The sequence below is a fragment of the Palaemon carinicauda genome, chromosome 39 (assembly GCF_036898095.1).
Source record: "Palaemon carinicauda isolate YSFRI2023 chromosome 39, ASM3689809v2, whole genome shotgun sequence".
In the NCBI taxonomy this organism is placed as follows: domain Eukaryota; kingdom Metazoa; phylum Arthropoda; class Malacostraca; order Decapoda; family Palaemonidae; genus Palaemon; species Palaemon carinicauda.
This window is the reverse complement of record NC_090763.1, coordinates 17,554,727-17,575,326: the sequence shown is the minus strand read 5'-3', so window position 1 is coordinate 17,575,326 and position 20,600 is coordinate 17,554,727. Positions and strand designations below refer to the sequence as shown.

The 20,600-nt window shown below is 43.9% G+C and overlaps 1 protein-coding gene across 4 annotated transcripts in view; it reads right to left on the bottom strand.

The window, feature by feature from the left end:
- Positions 1-1,823: 1,823 nt before the first annotated feature.
- LOC137631042 (zinc finger MYND domain-containing protein 11) overlaps positions 1,824-20,600 on the bottom strand; it is a 202,189-nt gene continuing 183,412 nt past the window's right edge. For 2 of the 4 annotated variants that reach the window (XM_068362612.1, XM_068362611.1), the window contains exons 14-16: positions 19,702-19,782; positions 18,794-18,955; positions 1,828-4,295 (exon numbers count right to left, since the gene is read on the bottom strand). In XM_068362612.1, coding sequence (XP_068218713.1) covers positions 4,173-4,295; positions 18,794-18,955; positions 19,702-19,782 — 366 coding nt within the window. In that variant the 3' untranslated portion in view covers positions 1,828-4,172. Of the gene's footprint in view, positions 4,296-18,793; positions 18,956-19,701; positions 19,783-20,600 lie in introns of all 4 variants that reach the window. The other 2 variants (XM_068362614.1, XM_068362613.1) reach the window with 2 other exon arrangements.

Here is a 20,600-nt window from a genome sequence, read left to right as displayed (position 1 = left end):
GGGGGATTACTGTACGTACAGTATTCAATATCTTCAGTAACTGTAAATGTATCCTAATTTTATGGATGCAACAAAAAAAAATGTACATTTTCATAACCTTGAAAACATTAGGATGATTATAAATTTTAGCTAAGTTATAAAAAGTTTAACCAGATAACTTATCTTAAATTCTTATCTCTCATAGGGATGACAGTATTCTCAAACAAGGAATAAGATTAACTAGATTCTATCTAATGAATTGTGGAAACTTTATTGTAGGATATACTGTATTGAGAATGTTGAAATCTTTTAAATAGTTTCTTAATAAGATGTGTCTCGTATTTATGGCAAACTGTCACTAAGAAATTTCTGCACAAACACAAAATGTTTTACTTCTCTGATGTTGTACTTCATTGGTGGCATGCTAGTAAATGGACCATTAAGTAACTGATGAACAGATCTCTCATTCTACCTTAACTTCTTATATAGTTCATCACCACAAAAAGCAAACCATTTACCTATTTTAATAAACATTGGTGATGTCAGTATTTATTAAGTTTCAATTAATACTTGTTGCTGACTTCATACTGTATTTAAATTAACCTTTCCTTTTTCCTTTAAAATATACATGATTAAGGCTTCAGCATAATCCAATATTTATGACACCTCTATGTAATGAAAGGATTAATTGAACTACTGGACCCAAGGTGTTTAGGACAATAATTATTAAGGGCTTCTAGGGAATTTACAACCTCACTAAAAATTACAGTCTTTTGTGGATGTGTATTTTGAAAAATCTTCACAGCTGTAGAGATAGAGAAGCTGGAGAGAAAGACACTATGATAGGACTGGGGATATGTACTCATTGTGACATCAAGACTTAAGCTTGCTTTTACTCTAAAACTAGGTTTCAATGACACTTCCCCCCTCAAGAAAAAATGAAATGATGCCCATGAATAGGGGATGCATAAGATGCCCCTAGAAGGGTTATTTCAATTTAAAGTGGGGCCGAAAACACTTGACTAGGACAGCTAATGAGCAGGAACCTGGGGATTAATATCATTCGTAAAAAGTCTAAATGCTTTCCCGAATTTATATTTCTATAAGGCTGGCTCATAAAATTTTTGCTCAAAATATGAAACACGTTATGAATCAAATTACCAGTCCTTAAAAATTTGTTGATTTGATAAACTGACAATTTTGAGGAGTCTTGACAAAATTTCTTGAAGGGATTTGTTCCTAAACTTTATTTGCTCATGGTATAAAACTGGGTCATCACATAAAATATGCTTAACTGGAGTGTCATCATTACCCAAAGGTCATCTGAGATGGTGTAACTTTAATGTGGTATTCTTTTCATGTGAAGGGTGTCACAATCTACTATTAGGTATAAACATTTTAATTGTAAGTCAGAGTCTCGATTCCACAATGTCTGTAAATACAGGTGTTTTAAGAATTATTCACAGGAGCAGCTATATTTGATCTAGTCACAGTAGTTATAGCTATGACAGCTTTATTAATGTCTACATTTTCCTTAATGCCTCCATGTGTATGTATCCAAATAACTCAAATTCAAAACAGCCCTATATAATTTGTGGAGTAAAAACTTGAATCTATTGAAGAAAAGAATTTTTAAACCAAAAAAAAAAAGTGAATATTATTAGACTGCTAGATTGAGCAAAAGGCCACATTACTGTATAATGGAGTGGCAGATAGGAGTAGTGTCCACCAAAAGTGAAATACACAAAAATCTTAAAAACATAATTTGCACATCATGAAAATATATGAAGAGTCAGGAGAAAACAGAAGTACAAAAGTACATTCATGTCTCATTTTAAATACCTTTCAACTTGATATTACTTCCAGTAAGTAAATAGAAAAAATAAATGTTATTTTTTCTATACATTGGCTTTGATTAAGAAATAATAAAGATTAGAAGTATCTTTTTTATAGATTCTACACATTCCGTACTAGCAAAATTTCAAAATCTATTAGAAAAGCAGCAATAAAGTTAATTCCTATTGAACCAACTACTGTACAATATGAGTGCTGATATGGGGTCGCTCAGAGGGTGTCTAGGTGGTGTCTTTAAAGGAAGTTGTGAGTGTTGGACCTAAATTTGATTAATAAAATTTTTACCAGGCATTGATATGAGCATATACTACATTAAGATACTCAACAAATACTGTAGTATTTCACCACACTTCATAAGCTAAGCGATCTGGTTAAACTTTTATAACTAATTAACTAAAGACAAGTAAAATCTAATTGCATGCTAATGAATAGTGTAAGAAAGCATAAAAATTCAATATAAGCACTTGAGGTCTATAGCTCCTGGGAAGACATATGCATGGTATAAAACCAGTGGAATAATGACTATGTACAGTGAGTTATCACCCCCTTTCAGACCTGGCTCCTTTCCATCATGTAAATAAACATTCTAATAACTTTAATTTTTTTATGCAAAGAATCAATCACATATTCCTCAAGAAAGAAAAACTTGAAAACTTACAAAGATGACGCAAGTGGCTAAAGCCAAGTCAATAAATATCTAAGGTGGCTATCAAGCATACAAGAATATCAATTAAATGTGAAGCTAATCTGAATAAGTATGCAGTCAAAACTGAATTTCTTCATTCAATCATTCTTAAAAGCTCCTATTGCAAAGTGCCATGACTAATGCTAATTTTATATATATCAGACAGTGCATTTCATAAAGACATTACACTTAGTTAATAGTCTTAACTCCTGTTATGCCTAATATTCAGATAGCAATCTATCAATGTACACAAATCAGATATACACTGACATTGTGATCAAAGAAAAAAGGAAAACACAAAAAGTCAAATAACACTGAGTACCAAACTCTGTTGTACTTACGGTTATTAACTGGAATAAGTTTCATTTCTTAAGATGTTAGAGAACCTCTTTACACTTCTGTGACTAGAATGATGCTGCCTTTACCTCCAGAGTTTTACAATACGGTATCCATCAAACTTCAAGTTTAAAAATAAATGTACATGGGTATCTGGAATATTGGCCATCTTACCACAAGAAATGCAGTACAGTACATTAATACTGTATTTGTCCAAACAAACCTTTTCTAAATAAATTATAAAGTTGAAAAGACATCCAAACAATGTTAAATTACTAGACATTATCATAACTTAGCCATGCTATGAGATTTCCAATTCAAATGAATCTCAAACTATATAGCAATACATTTGAAGAAAGACCACATATTTTCCATATTCTGCACAATATGTATGGTAAACATTATGCTCTGCTACAATGATCCCAACCATAGTAGAGAGCAAATCCTCACCAATTTGAGAAACCCCTCATAATAATGAAGCACAATATGAATGTTCGGTACGGTAAAGTACAATGATGTCTCTACCTACGCTTGTGATGCTACTTTAAATAAGCAATTATATATATATACAACACTTCTTTAATTAACCTGTAATGAAGTTTTACATCTGTTATTGCAACTGAGCTTTGATGTGTTAGACTTTTAGTTGTTTATATATTTGGAGTTCTACTTTGTCTCAAATGTTTAATATAAAACCATGAAAAGACTAACATATACAGTACTCACAAACAGCAATCCACAATTCAGTACTCAAAAATGAGTAATTAATTTACAATAAAATACATTAATCTGCACATTACATTCATAAATTGTACTTTAAAGATGAAGTAGCTACTCCATGTTTACCATTAAGTTTTTTCAAATGTGTCTAATACTAAGGAGTATCACACAATCATCTAACCTATTCCACCACCAGTGGTTGAAATCTCAAGACAATCTGCAGGATGTAATGCTTCCATTTTCTTGGCTACGTGAAGTCTCTCTCTGATGAGACCGGGTATCCTTGTGCTAAGAAATTGATTTTCCTATGCTAAAGAAAAAGTTAATCTCAAACTAGTTCTACTACTATTTGAGAATGGTATTTAATCTTTATATACAATACAAAACTAAACTAGTTACATTACTCTCAGTATAATATTACTACCCTACAGAACAAAACTCTCAATTTGAGATAAAATTACTTTGATAAATAAACAAATATTCTTTGAAGACCCAAAACAGGGATGGCGTAAACTTTGAGTTCAATAAAAAAAACATAACTTTTATAAAACACATAAAAATATTCTCTCCAAACCTTTTATATACACCTAGATGCACGTTACCTCTTCCGTCTGCATAATTTTTTATGTTCTTTGTGCCAATGTACTTGCTGACATTCTATAGAACAATAAGCTGTATTCCAGCAACAATGATATATCGCTTCTGCTTCACATGTCCAGCACTGAAGTAAAAATTAAATGGGATTTCTCAGTGTCACTTTATTTGGAAAATAAAAATATTTAAAATTAAAAAATTAATTATATTAAAAACATGGCAAAATTTCCCAAGGTTTCACAAAATTTTCATGTATTCATACAAATTACAAAACATCACCTAAAATTATTGTTGGTATTACATCCATAATTTATATGGGTAAGAAAATCACAAATTTTTAGTAATTTGTATTTTTCCTAACATACTTACCGAGAACTACTTTCTTAGGAGGTACCTGGAAACTCCTCTCAACCGACCAGAGTTTAGTGTAGTTTACCCTACTTCCGTTTTCTGTGAGGACTACCCCAGGCGGAAGGATACGTGCCCTGAGGCTAGTCCCGAGCCAGGTCGCGCGTTAGCTTGGGTCTCGACCCTCAGTAAGTTCTTGGGTGTTAAAAAACTAAGGGTCAGAAAGGCACTCGGGGAAGGAAGGGAGGGCCATTACCCGAAAGTAGTTCTCGGTAAGTATGTTAGAAAAAATACAAATTACTAAAAATTTGTGATTTGTTCCAACACAGAGACTTACCTCGAACTACTTTCTTAGGAGACTTACACTTTAGGAGGTGGGAGTGTCTACCTGACTTAGACCCAACTAAGCAGAACGGCTGAGAACCTAGATAGGAGACTAGGTTCTAAGGTTGACGGAAAACGAACCGTAGGAAAACTACACAAAGAGCTCACACTAGTGTCTAAGTACTCACCCTTAAAAAACTTCTTGCTGCTGTGTCCAGTGATGAAACTGTGAATCCGTGTCTTGATCAGTCTCTACTTGGTCAAATCTCCGGGGAAAGAAGAGAAAAGAGAAGACAAGGGGAAAAGGGAAAACGAACCTGTCTCTTTCTGGTTTTGATAATCGCGATTATACCTGGGGCTTTGGCCGTTAAATCGCTTGGAGCGCGGAGAGGACTGTGCCTATAGAGAACCCGTCTAGAGACTTCCTCGAACATTCTTTGAGATAGTGGGCTGTGAACCTAGATTGGTTCGACCAGGTGCCTGCCTTAAGGATCTGCACTACTGCCATGTTTCTCTCAAAGGCAAGAGAGGTACTTATACCCCTAATGTCATGTGGTCTGGGCTTAGCTGGAAGGGGAAGACCGGCACTACTATAAGCCTTGATGATTACCTGTCGAAGCCAAAAGGAGATGGTATTCTTAGAGATCGGCTTTCTCACTGTGCCCGTGGAGACGAAGAGGTTCTTGATGCCAGGACGGAGACTAGCAGTCCTCTCTAGATATTTCCTTAAGGCCCTGACCGGACACAACTTCAAATCTTCCGGATTACCTGACCGAGGAATTGCTGGAACAGTAAACCCTTCGAATCTCGGATCCCAGACAGCTGGATTTTGTGTTTTCGCCACAAACGTAGGAATGAACTTGAATGAGACCTCTCGCCAGCCTCTTGTGTGCGAGACTTCGTAGGACAAGCCATGGATCTCGCCCACCCTCTTAGCTGACACCAAGGCTAACAGGAAGACCGTCTTGAGTGTGAGATTTCTATCCACTATGTCCTTCAAAGGTTCAAAGGGTGGCTCACTCAGCATTTTCAGAACCCTAGCTACATCCCATTGTGGCACCCTGGAGGCATGAGGAGGGCAGGTTTGCTCAAAGCTCCTGATGAGCATAGAGATGTGCCTAGAGAAACCCAGGTCAATGCCTTTCAAGAGGAAAACTTGACCTAACGCTGCATGGACTCCCTTGATGGCTGGAATTGACATGCCCGCAACGTCCCTGAGATGTACGAGGAAATCCGCAATGTCCGGAATCGAGGCTCCTATGGGCTCAATGTTTCTGGAGGCACACCATTTCGTGAAAGTGGCCCATTTTGCCTGGTACACCGCTGCCGATGAGTGCCTCAGATAACGAGACATTCTTTCAGCTGTTCCTGCCGAATAACCTTCTTTTCTCAGGAGCCGCTGGATAACCTCCACGCGTGAAGGCGCAGAGATCGTGGATTGTCGTGGCACCTTTGGAAGTGTGGTTGCCTTAGGAGATCTGGTCTGTCTGGCAGAGGCCACGGGGGAAGGCACGCCAACTCTCTTAGGTCCGCGAACCATTCCCTCTCCGGCCACCAAGGCGCTACCAGTCATCCTTAGATTGAGAGCCGTTCTTACTCTGTTGAGCACTTGCCTGATCAGTGTGAAGGGAGGGAAGGCATACACGTCGAGATTGTCCCACCTGTGTTGAAAGGCGTCTTCCAATGCCACCTTTGGGTCTGGGACAGGAGAACAGAATACGGGGAGTTGTGCGTTCAACCTGGTCGCGAAGAGGTCCATCACCGGCGAATCCCACTTTTGGATGACAAGACTTGCTACCTCTGGATGAAGGGACCACTCGGTCCCTACTACTTGGCCCATCCTGCTGAGTCTGTCGGCTAGGACATTCCTCTTTCCCGGAATGAATCTCGCCGTTATTACGATTTGTTCCGACTCGGCCCAATCGAGGTCGCACAACTCCTTCGATTTTAGGCCGCCTTGCTTCCTTATGTAGGCTACTACTATGGCGTTGTCGCACGTTAACGCCACTGTGTTTCCCCTTAGAAGACCGACGAATTGAAGGCACGCTTTCTGAACGGCCTTCATCTCCAGGACGTTGATATGCTGTGTCTTTTCCACCTCCGTCCAAGAACCCCTTGCTGACTCCCCGCGAAGGTGAGCTCCCCATCCTTCCTTGGAGGCGTCCGTGAAGAGGAGCATCTCCGGGGGCTCCGCCGCGAAGGGCATCCCCTTGAGGGTGTTCGCTCGGTCTCTCCACCACTCCAAGGATTGCTTTGTCCATGGAAGAACAGGAATTACTTTGTAGGGAGACTACTTGGTTCCAGAGTCCCTTCAGGTTCCATTGGATGGCCCTGAGTTTCATCCTCCCTTGGGGAACCAGCTTTTCCAAAGACACCAGATGTCCTATCAATCTCTGCCAATCCTTCGCTTTCCTGGGCTGGCCCGATAGGAAGGGACGGAGGATCTGGTCCAGGTTGCTCAGCCTCTCTTCCGATGGGAAGACTCTCACTAGTCGGGAGTCTAGAACCATCCCCAAGTACGTCATCCTGGTGGAAGGAGACATGTGAGACTTCTCCAGGTTGATGGTGATACCCAGAACCTTGCACAATTGCATTAGCTTCGTGCCTTGTTCCTTCAAAACTGCCTCTGAGGAAGAAAGGAGTAACCAGTCGTCCAGGTAGCGAATCAGACGAATTCCCGTTCGTGAGCCCATACAGAGACAGTCGTGAAGATTTTCGTGAAGATTTGGGGCGCTGTCGACAGGCCAAAGCAAAGAGTCTTGAATTGCAAGATCTGGGTATCCCACCTCACCCGAAGGTACTTTCTGCTGGAGGGGTGAATGGGGATCTGGAAATAGGCGTCCTTGAGATCTATGAAAATCATGAAGGCTCCCTCCCTCAAGGACTCCAGGACCAACTTCGGGGTGTCCATCTTGAAGCTGGTCTTGCACACAAACTTGTTGAGGGCTGACAGATCTATGACTGGTCTCCAACCCCCCGTCGCTTTCTCCACTAGGAAGAGGCGGCTGTAGAAACCTGGACCCGGCTGCAGCACTGTTTCCATTGCCCCTTTTGCTAACATAGTGGAGACTGCTTCTTGTAAGGCTTCCCTCTTCAAGGGGTCCTTGGGAGCTAACCACTCCGCCTGACTTGCTGGGATAAGGGGTGGAGGGTCTGCCAGGAACGGGAGCCTGTACCCCTCTTTTAACACTGTTACCGTCCAGGGTTCCGCTCCGTGAATTTTCCATGCTTGCCAAAATCGTTTGAGGCATCCCCCTACCTGAGGCTTGGGCAGGAGTGGGGGGGCCTCTCAACCTACCTCCTTCTGGAGGAGCGACCTGACCGGCCTCTCCTGGAAGCTGAGTGGGCTGTTCTATAGGAGGCTGGGGCTGTGAGATTGCCCCTGCGGGAGGGCTGCGAAGGGTGAGACCACAGGGAAGCCGAGGCCTCTCTCCTCACCTGGCTAGGAGGGGCCCGAGACGTCAACGGTCCATCCGGAGGAGGCCTTCTGTAAGTGGGCCTCCTCATGGTATGTGGTCTGGGAGTGTTCACTTCCTTCCGTTTCGACAGTTTCTCCACCACTTCCTCCGTCTGTTTCAAGGGAAAGAGTCCGCCACCCCATACAGAAAGGTTCCTCAAGGACCTCGCCTCCCTGTCCGGTATGTACCTGGATAATTTATTTAAAATCGTGTCCCTTCGTCGCAGAACCCAATTGGCGGATAACGCTAGGGACTGGAAGGTCAGGAACTTCAAGGCTCGTCCTCCGGAGCTGATAAGTTCCTTCAGCAGTGCTTGGTTGGACGGCACTGCAGCGTTGGGGGAAGCCTGGATGCCTACAAGTGTCGAGGCCCACCAGTCCAACCAAGAGGCGACGTTGACGAGATCTTTGGACATCTCCTCCATCATCGTAGCCTCTGATGGAGAAAAACAGATAGGAGCCAAGGAAGCCCTGTCCTCTGAAGTTCCCTGACCTAAGACTTCCAAGGAGTCTTCCACTTTGCTGGCACCTTGTGGCTGTCCTTCCATCCAGTAGTACTTCCCCTGGGACTTCAGCCCCTGGAGTAACTTGGAGGACCCTTGACCCCTGGAACCTTCAGCGTTCCGTGCCACAATTTTGTCAATGTGAGCACGGCCAAGTCTCACATCTCTGGCTACAGGTAGGGCTAAGGAGGGCTTCTGTTGGACGGGCTCCTCCATTAGTCTATTAAGGCTAGACCGCCAGGCATCATCGTCCGCAGGCAGTGGTTCCTCGATCCTGTGGTGATGACGAATCAAACCAATGACCCTCCTATAAGCGGAATCCTCCGCTGGCGCGGTTTCAGTATAGCCGTCCGCGCCCTCCGTCCGAGGTTGAGGAACCGTACTGACGAAGACCTTCGCACCAATCTGTGGTCTGAGGACGGGCATTGCGGAGGGCTCGGGCACCTCCGTCCTCCGTTTGCTTTTCTTCAAGGGGGAAGAAGCTTCCGTGGTTTTTCCCAACGGAGGAAGCCGTCCCTCCATATCGCTCGGCTGAGCTAACTCGATGAGGCTGCCCGTCCGAAAAGGCGACTCCCTCCGCTGGGCGGGAAGGGAAGCCCGTTTCGAGGTCTTATGCCTGTCGGAAGAGCTCCTTGGGTCCTTGTGAGGGTAAATTCTATGGCTGGTGGAGGCCCTTCTAGGAGGACTGTCTCCAGGAAGCCAACCCGCAGCGCTCGGGAGAGTAGTAAAGTCCGCGAGCTTACTGCAGGGAACGAGGACCCATTGCTTCTTCAGCGAAGTACTCCTCCTGGGTTTCTTCTTCGGGGACCTTGACCGCTTCCTCCCATGCCGTGACCTAGAGCGGGACCTCGAGGGGGACCGCCGTCTCCTGGATCTGTCCCTCCTCCGACGGTGTCTTCTCCACGCCTCCTCCTCCGACGACAACGATGAGCCTACCTCCGAGGACTCTGACGACTCCTCGTAGCAACTCCGAGAGACGGGAACGTCCGCTTTCGCCATTTTCTGGATACCGGATGTCGAAGGCTGAAGGAAAACGTCGGGAACCGCCGATAGAGGAGCTGGGAGAGATATCGGACGATCAACGTTCTGGAACCAGGACCCAAGGCCGTCCTCCCCCCTCAAGGGTGACCTACAGGGAGTTCTCGGGGGCCCCCATCCGAGGGAATCTTCTAACGGCGAATCTTCTTTTCCTGGGGCTCCTTCGGCTGCGGAGGCGCCTGAAACATAAATCCACGATGCTGGTGAAGATACAGGGACATCCTTATTCCACATAGGGTCGTCCGAAGAGACGTGCCCCCCATGCACAAGGGCATCGTCCTGCGGACCCTCACTAATAAAACTATCAGGCCCCCCACTTGCCTGTAAAGGATTAGCAACCCCAGAATCCCGAAGACACGACTCCTGGGGAAGAACCATCGACTTCTTCCCCGCAAAGGACTTACCTCGTCCCTTACTCTGGGTAGGGGATGAAGAAGGAACCCTGTCAGACTTCTCTCCTATAGACGTCGTGGGCGAAGAAATGCTGGACTTCCTGGGCGAACGTTTAGACGACGACTTCTTCTTAGTCCCAAACTTCACCCACTGCACTTCAGTCCAAGACACACACTCCGGACACGTGTCTGAAGGAGAGCAAACTCTACCCCTGCACGAAGAGCAAAGGGAGTGCGGATCCACCTCAGGCTTAGATAAGAACGCACCACACGATTTTCCAGCCTTAGGCCCAGGACAACGGCGATGATGCTCCATACCGCACTAGCACAAAACCGCAAGACACAGAAACGCAGCGGGAAAGGATAATAAGGGCAAGAGAACACTTTACAAACACAAGGGAAAGCACAAGGGAAAACAAGCGGACACGCGAGAGTACAAGGGAAAGAATAGCGGGCCACGCAGGGACCACGTGGGAGACACGAGTCGGGGACACAAAGGGTCGCACTGAGACAAGGAGAGCGTCGAGATGATGTCACAACGCGGCCAGAGAACTTACTGAGGGTCGAGACCCAAGCTAACGCGCGACCTGGCTCGGGACTAGCCTCAGGGCACGTATCCTTCCGCCTGGGGTAGTCCTCACAGAAAACAGAAGTAGGGTAAACTACACAAAACTCTGGTCGGTTGAGAGGAGTTTCCAGGTACCTCCTAAGAAAGTAGTTCGAGGTAAGTCTCTGTGTTGGAACAACATATAATTCAAGAGTTCAAGATTACCCATCCTATAGTTTAGTCAGAATTATTGACAAAAAATATACCCATCCTATAGTTTAGTCAGAATTATTGACAAAAAATATACCAAGTTTTTCCTTTTAACTTTGTTCAGTACTATTGTAACTGGTTATATATTGTCATTTCCAGTTTTAGTTGAAAACAATTCAAGATCATTATATCTATTATATCTGTTGCCTCTGGAAACAATTCTAATAGTATTCTGACAATGATTTTTATGATTTTCTTTGCACTTAAGACCTGTTACCTGGAAAATCTTTATTTCAAACGTGCAAAGTTTATCACTAGTAATTCATTTACTTTACTTGGTTATTGCTGAGCTTCCAACATTGGAATAGCCCAATGAAGGCCCCTTCAATTACATTCAAATGAGAAATTATTTATCTGAAATTCTAGGGTGAAATATAACGAAGCGTTTTGCTAGCTACCTAAACAAGGTTGCTTTAGATAATAAAAATCTATAAGCTCTTATCTACGTATTCCTTTTTTTGATTTAGGTTATTACTCCTCTGCATACAATTATGGCTTCATCAGACTGATCTTATTAAGATTATGGTCATGGATTTCTAATTTTCTCTCTTAAAAAAATGAACTTTTTGATTTCTCTCTTTCTTTAAACTTAACATCTGCCTACTTTCCTTGTATCTTTCATCCTGAGGAGCTTTCTAACTAAATATTATTTCTTAAATAAAACAAATTTTTACATACAAACCCATTACAGTACTTGTAGTTTGCTATTTTTTTCATACAGAATTGTTAAAATCTTTAAAAGTCAAATCTTTAAGTTTTTGTACTTGGATGATGTTTAGTCAGTCTATCTCAATAAAATTTTAATGGTAATATGACAAATTCGTAGATACTGTACAGTAATTTGTATTTTTCCTAACTATACAAACCTTAGCTATTTACATGGGGTGATTACTTCGGCGCAGCCGATGACGAGCCATAAAGTTTTAACGAGGGTTTCCTACCCCACCGCTAGTTAGCGGGGGGGGGGGGGGGGGGGGGGGGGGTAGGGAGGGGTAGCTAGCTACCCCTCCCCCTCACACACACTGGAGAATGCTCCACTTTACTTAGAGGTAGGACTTACCTTGGGGGACAGGGCTGGCGGCCACATAACTGTAAATAGCTAAGGTTTGTATAGTTAGGAAAAATACAAATTATCTACGAATTTGTCATTTGTTCCGTAACTGAAATACAAACCACGCTATTTACATGGGGTGACTTAACCCTTAGGAAGGGTGGTAAGTCCCGGCCATACTGGCTTTGGCTTGCCCGGGGATTCCATATTTGAGCGATCAAGTACTCGGACAATAGGGAATCCCTGCTCCTCGCTGGCGGTTGTGAAACTGCCGCGGCCTACGTAAGGTGTGTGCGAAGGTGAAAAGTGACTTGCCCCTGGAGTCCCTCAGGAGGGAATCCAGGCTAGGACTCTCCCAATACCACCTCGTCAGGGTATGGGGACATGACAGTATTACACCTAGTACTAGGAACACAAGGAAGTATGGTCTACCTGCAGTGGTTTGAGGTCAGCTGTGCAGAGAACCCAGGATGCTGCTTTCTCCGTGGGAGGAGAGGATGAAGAAAAGGATAAGGGCCAGACAGATCTTTTCATTCATGCAGACTAACACCAGGTAACAATGCCCTCATCCTTCTGCTACTTGTCCATCAAGGAGCCTGAGGTTTAGAACAGCTGTTGTGAAGCCACCACAGGGACGATAGAAACCTATCGAGCCTCCTGTGGGTCATGTCTTGCAGGTAAGGGGCTGAGAAGGTCTGATGCTTCAACATCCCCGCTTGTAGGACCTGCATCACTGAAAGATGCTCCATGAAGGGCAGGGACGTATCTAAGCCCCTGACATCATGGGCTCTAGGGCGGTGCGACGGAGAAGGGTCAGGATTCAAGGCAGGGTGTAGCACCCTGCGAATCCAGGCCGAGATGGTACTCCTGGAGACCCTTCTCCTCGTTACCCAGGATCCACGAACGAGACTTGGACCTGGAGATGAACTGCAGCTGTTCTCTGAAGACACCAGCTCGGACCCCCTACCGGCAAGGTAGGAGATGGACTGAGTCATCTGCTACAGGACGGAGACTCGAACCCTGGAAGGAGTCAAAGCGGGTCCGGCACTCCCGGATTCTGAGTCTCGGCAACAAACCTCAGGGACGAACCTGAATGTTGCCTCCCCCTAACCCCCTGAATGGGCGAAGTCGTAAGAGAGACCTACCCCACCTTGGCTGAAGATAGGCTAGCGGGAACACTGTCTACCCAGAAAGGTGGTGGGCTGGGGACTTACGTAGTGGTTCGTCAGGGGTAGAGACTCGAGGACTCGAACCACGTCCCAAGGAGGAGGTCTCACCTTCGACTGAGGGCAGGAGAGGACAAGGCTTCGTATGCGAAGGAAGAGTTCCAGCAGGGGGAGAAATGTTTGTCCCTAGAGCCAGGAGGCAAGACTTAAGGCTGAGGGATAGCCTTTCACAGTCGAAACTGAGGCACACTTATCCCGCAATCAGACTAGGGGCTCCGCTATTGCTGGAAGCGGCAACGTGTGGAGGGATGCCCTCTCCCCGACACCGGTTACAGAAACTCGCCCTATCGCCTGGGAGACTACTGCGGAAGACTTGCGCAGGTGTCCAGGCCTCCTTTTCGCCACTTGTTGCGAAAATCCTCTCTCTTTGGGATGCTGGATAGACTCCCGGCGGGAAAAGGAGCAAGCTACGGAGGCAACACATCGATGGTGTCCCACCATTGCTGGAAGGCCTCCTACCAGGGGGCCTTGGATCCGTGACCGGGGAGCAGTACAGCGGGAGCTTGCAGCTCAGTGCTGTAGCGAACCGGTCCACCGAGGGAGCTCCACCGAGGCAGGACTTGCAGGCTACTTGAGGATCCAAAGACCACTCGGAATGTGGTGTCCGTGACACACTGCTCAGACTGTCGGCGAGCCCATTCCTTTGCCTGGAATCAAGCGAGCTGCCAAGGAGACCGAGGGGGACTCGGACCATCCCGGTATCTCTACCGCAGGATGGGATGGTTGTACTGAAAAGTACCTCCTTGTCTGGGCTACTGAAGAGCCAGAAACACGGTTTCCGTCTCTAGTAGGACTAGAGAAGGTTCTTCCTGGTTCTGACCCCCGGCCTGAGGACCCGTGGATCAGAACGTGGCCCCCCCCCTTTTCTTTGACGCATCCGAAAACAGCATCAAGCTAGGGGGAAGGACGAGAAGGACCACTCCCTCTTGTAGGCCCTCGTCAGCTTCCCACCCCTATGGGTTCGTCTGTACCGGTTGTCCCCTAGGGGTCTCGGCGTCTGGGGAGACGTGCCCCCGACTCCCCCGCGCCCCGAGTCGCCACTGGAGAGAACTCAACCTGGGGCAACTGTGGAAACCAGACGGGCCAGGGAGGAGAGACGTAACAACCTTGGGTTGGAGGGTCTTCTCGTGTGAGGAAAGGTCTCGCGACCTTCCTCTGCCTTGGTACCCTGACGTCTGAAGGGAAGGCTACGGGAGATAGGAGCCTAAGACCAGGCTCGGTATACCAGACTCTGAGAGGGCTGCGGGGAGGACTCCTCGAGGACCACCATGATCTTTAGAACTTGGTAAAGTCCGAGGAGCTTGTCCCGATGACGAAGAAGGGAAGCCTTCGAGTCTGCCAGGATCGGCCAGCCACCCAGGAAACAGAGTGGCCGGATGCCGATGCTGAGAGCCCGTGAAGAGATCCGAGAGGAAGTATCAGAAAAATGTTGAGGTGCCGTGGAGAGGCCGAAGCACAGCCCTTGAACTGGTATACCCGCCTTCCAGGCGGACTCCAAAGTACTTCCTTGAAGATGGGTGAACCAGGACCGGAAGTACTAGTCCTACCGGACCAGTGTACCCATAAAGACTTGTGGTCTCACCGCAAAGCTGAACGCGTCTGCTGTCGCTATGCTGAACGGAGACTGTTTGACAACCCTGTACAGAGTCGAGAAGGGAAGGAGACGACTACGGAGGCCTCGAAACCCGTTGACCACCTCTTGGAGAGGGCGCCTCTCCGACATGAACGGGACTTCCGCCCGGAGGGCCCGTCCCCTCACCGATCCCTACCCAGGGAGTCACAAGGGCGGTCGCTCAGCCCCAAGAGCATAACCGCCAAGGACCAGGGAAAAGTAAAAGGGAAGTTAACTAACTACCCTGGAGGCGAACCTCCTTATCGTTCTAGGATGCAATGAAGAGCTGGCAGCAATCACGGGGGAACTTCTAAGAGAAGGAAACGACCCTGATGATTGCCTTGAGAGACGGCGGCGAAGCCGACTCCCCAGGATAAACAGGACAGCTCTGCTTCGAAAGCACACACAACAGGCACGAAGAAACAGCATCGTAAACTGAAAAATAAAACAGAATAATTATTTAACAGAAATTCCCCCGGGTGAAACTCCGAAGAGAAACCCCGAGGGAAAGAACATAAGAACAAGAGAAGGTATGCGCCCCCCCTCCCCCACCCGGCATGCCCAAGTGAGGGGGGGGGGACGAAAGTTAACAAAACAGAATTATAACGTGATAATTATGCAACTGACTTTGAATGTTCCAAGGATCACCGACCCCCGAAGGGACGTGAGCCCTGAGCTGAAAAGTTAAAACACAATTATATTCGTAAAAATAATTGAGACAAAAAAGACGAAATAGCGACTCGGTTCTGAGAAGCTATCGTAGGCGTAGTACGGAGTAAGAGGTGAACGACCTCAAGAGAAGGGCCGGTCTCCACGAAAGGCAACCATGGTAGCCTAGAAGAGAAGGGCCGGTCTCCACGAAAGGCAACCATGGTGGCCTAGAAGTGAAAGGCCGTGATCACGAAAAGATCGTGGTGGCCTAAGCCGGCGAAACTCTAATAGAAGTACACAACACACACCACACAACACAGAAAGCAAAGGAAACTTACTGTTTTCTATACACAAAAATATATATAAACATCAGTAATGTTTAAATATATTACGTATAAGAAAAGGCAAGTTAAAAGACAAAACAATAATGGCCGTCAAGTGAGGATAGGAGCGGAGACCTCCGATCTCTATCCGTGCCAAAAGTAAAGTGGAGTATTCTCCGGTGTCTGTGAGGGGAGGGGTAGCTAGCTACCCCCTCCCTACTGCCCCCCCCCCCCCCCCGCTAACTAGCGGTGGGGTAGGAAACCCTCGTTAAAACTTTATGGCTCGTCATCGGCTGCACCGAAGTAATCACCCCATGTAAATAACGTGGTTTGTATTTCAGTTACGGAACAACTACAACTATCAGGTATTCACAGCCAACGTAGGTGAACAGGTCAGTTCAATATTTCCTCCATGGGAGTCATGATACTTCGGGGACTATCTTCAGTTCAGTGAGCTGCTTTATTATTATTATTACTTGTTAAGCTACAACCCTAACTGGAAAAGCAACACGCTATAAGCCCAGGGGCTCTAACAGGGAAAATAGCCCAGTGAGGGAAGGAAACAAGGAAAAATAAAATATTTTAAGAAGAGTAAACATAGGATGCAATCTTAGAAGTACATGGTGGCTTTAGAAGAGGTAGGGGTTGTATGGATCAGATTTTTAGTTAGGCAGATATGCAAAAAATATTTTGCAAAAGGTCAGGTGTATGTTGCATTTATGGACCTGGAGAAAGCTTGTAATAGAGTTCGTAGGGAAGCGATGTGGAATGTGATGAGGTTATATGGAATAGGTGGAAGGTTGTTGTAAGCAGTGAAGAGTTTATATATAGGCAGTAAAGGGTATGTAAGATAGGAAATGAAGTAAATGAGTGGTGTCCTCAAGTGAGATTGGGGCTGAAAAAGATGTGGGTGATGTCGCCATGGTTGTTCAATTGTTTGTTGATGGAGTTGTGAGAGGTGAATGCTTGGTGATCATGAGTAGATGTATCAACTGTTGTTTGCGGATGATAATGTATTGGTTACAGACTCTAAGGAGAAGCTGGGTTGATTACTGACAGAGTTTGGAAGGGTGTGTGAGAGAAGGAAGTTGGGAGTAAATCTATGTAAAAGTAAGGTTATGAGATGCATGAAAAGGGAGGATGGTTCTAGGTTGAATGTCATGTTGAATGGAGAGTTACCAAGACAAAAGTGACCTAACTCAATACAGTAATTGGGCAGATCTCAGCCACTTGTTGCTTCCAAACCATTTTTTTTAAAGAATTTCATGGCAATTTTAAAAGGATAAAGTTTTGTAATTCATGGAGGAACAAAGGTGTAATGGCCATAGATGCTATGTGGCCCTTTATTAAGCCCCTACAGCACACCCTTCCACTGAAACCAAAACTTGGCAAGTATTATTGCCCACAAGTATTCTTACGCATATTAAGTTCTTATCAACCATTCATAATTGATTTGGTAATGCTGACTACCCTGGCCAGTCATAAAATAACCTCTGATGCTTCACCTCACTTTCTTTTCACATAATTGTTGGTATTTACTTATCTTGAAAGGATAATCTTAGAATACTGTAATTTATCCCTTCATTCAGGTAAGCTTTTTAGACTTTATGGTTAAGATGAGCTTGAGGTCTGTAAGAACTCTTGGGGTCAATAGTCCATTACATAATGCAAAATATCTAGGACTTGCCAATAAAAAAGAGCTACTGTATATTTTATCATGTACTCCATGTAATGAGCGACTGGCAATTTCAAGCCCAGCCTTATATTACTACACTTTCATTATAAATCTTTTACAAATAATATAATCTTTATTCATAACACCATCTTTACTAAAAGCTCTTGTATCATTGGTTATTGCGTGAATGTGCAAGTGCATTTCTTTTTTTGTTATGATAGGTGATGAAATGTAAACAAAACAACGGTTTCTGTTTTAGGAGTCGTTTTTGGGAAAAAACATGATATGAAATCACTCTTATTTCACTTATTTTGAATTTCTAACGATAAAGTAAAACAACATTAATAATAACATTATTACAGTATAACATAACCAATACCTGTACTTGGCTAGATATCTGTTGCTGCAAAAGCTAACCTGTTCGTTATGATTGGCCATGGAACGTAAACAAAGCAGTAGTTTCGGTTTTAGGTGGCGTGCTTAGCAAAAGCATGATATAAAATAGTTTTTATTTAATTTATTTTGGATTTCTAAGTATACAGGAAAAGCATTTCAAACAATTTAGATAGTATGGAGGACGATGCACTATTCGAGAATAACAGAGCTAGTAGTGTAAACGAAAGCAACAAAGATATCCCCGTGACGATGCTATCCTGATGAATTTTTGAGATTTCAAATGAATGTTGATTTTGATGGTTTTTAATTTTAAGGTTCTGAAATGAAGTTTTTTCCTCTGTTTAAACTTGTTTGGATCATTGTTTTCCTGCTTACCATAGTATAGGTACTGGTAACCTGCAACATTTGAGGTTTTGAACAACCACCATCTCTTGGTAAATAATGTAAAGAATCCTAGTTGTCCGAAACAAATAGATATTTTCATGATTCCAAAAGTATCTCACGTGTAATGGGCGAACCCTGACTTTTTTCATCCAAAACTAGTCTTAAAATTTTGCCCTTTACATGGAAATATACGGTACTTGATATAAAACTCCAAGCAATAATTATTTGCAAGAAACTTGTACACAGATATGATTCTCTAGAACTGGTAATATCATCCCTGGTTGACTTATAAATAATTTCCATAATTATGTAAAATTATTCCAACTAAGAAATATTTGAGTAGAGAGAATAAACTTTTCCCAAGAAATGTTTATGCTTATCGAAAATTGTTAATAATGTTAAAATTATGAAAAATGAATCTTACTTACCCATTGTTTTTTCTTAGTATCTGATATATTTTGCTTATGTAATTCTTCAAGATCAGCAATTTTGGACTTATATTCTTCCTTTATTCTCTCAATTTCTTTTTCCATCTGCTTCATTGTTGATTGAAGAACCTTTTGTTTTTCACTTTCATATTCCCGTCTCAACTGAAAGAGTTTCAACAATTATATTTTCAAATTATCTTTCAAGTTAGCATACTAACAAATACACACCTATGATATAAAAAAAAGTTATGACTACTCAACTTTATCACTTTGTTATTTGGTACATTTTTGGAAGTCAGAAAATAAAAAATGGGAAAAACATTAAAATACAACATGGGTTAGCTTGCTATACTATAAATTCTACTTTCAATGTGATTATCTGCATGTTAAGTACCATGTATATTGATGATAGTCTAGTGTCGCATCAGCCCTGGAGTGTGGGGCAAAATGTCAACTTAATTCATCCTCTTCCTTAGTTTGCTACTCAACACTGTTTTTTCTCATTTCAGTACAAAACTACTACTAGGAAATTCCTTAAAAGAATTTGGAAACCACAAATTTTCTATTTTACATGTGTTCATCTAAAGTAATATATCCTGATAGACCGGGGCTTTCGAGATATGTAGCAGAGAACTCAAGCACTAAGGTTACTTACATTGGTAAAGCTTTCTAAAAAAGTTACTTGATGTAAGTTCTAATGGTTCTTTTCTTCTGTACCATCTCCAGAGATGTTGCCAAGCATTATACTTAAGAGTTTAGAAAAGTTATGGATCATTATCTCTACAGAGACAAACTCGATGAATTTCTCTTGCTTCATGAGAGAGCAGAGAGACCACTTTCCTTGGTAATAAGAAGACAATACTATAAAATATTTGTCAAAAAATTTGTTTATACAGGTTTCTTCTTACCTTGTCTGCAAGCTCACGCATGGCTTTCTCTGTATCTTTACTCCTTCGATTGTTTCGCTCCCCAAACTCATCTAGCGCCATCTTATAATGAAAAAAAAAAAGGAAATTGTCACCAACATAAGGGTAAATTTGATCTTCACAAAATACAAGTTCGCACTACAGTATATTCTTTAAGAAAATGTCTTTACAAAACAAAATTTAAAGAACCAATACAATTTCAAAGTACAAAAGGAACATCATACATATACCAAGGCACTTCCCCCAATTTTGGGGGGTAGCCGACATCAAACAAATGAAAAAAAAAGGGGACCTTTCCTCTCTACGTTCCTCCCAGCCTGACAAGGGACTCAACCGAGTTTGGCTGGTACTGCTAGGGTGCCACAGCCCACCCTCCCTCGTTATTCACCACAGATGAAGCTTCATAACGCTGAATCCCCTACTGCTGCTACCTCCGCGGTCATCCAAGATAACCAGAGGAAGCAGCAGGGCCTATCGGAGGCCTACCGGAACTGCGTCAAAATCGCTCGCCATTCATTCCTATTTCTAGTACGCTCTCTTGCCTCCCTCACATCTATCCTCCTATCACCCATAGCTTTCTTCACTCCATCCATCCACCCAAACCTTGGCCTTCCTCTTGTACTTCTCCCATCAACTCTTGCATTCATCACCTTCTTTAGCAAACAGCCATTTTCCATTCTCTCAACATGGCCAAACCACCTCAACACATTCATATCCACTCTAGCTGCTAACTAGTTTCTTACACCCGTTCTCACTCTCACCACTTCGTTCCTAACCCTATCTACTTGAGATACACCAGCCATACTCCTCAGACACTTCATCTCAAACACATTCAATTTCTGTCTCTCCGTCACTTTCATTCCCCACAACCCGATCCATAC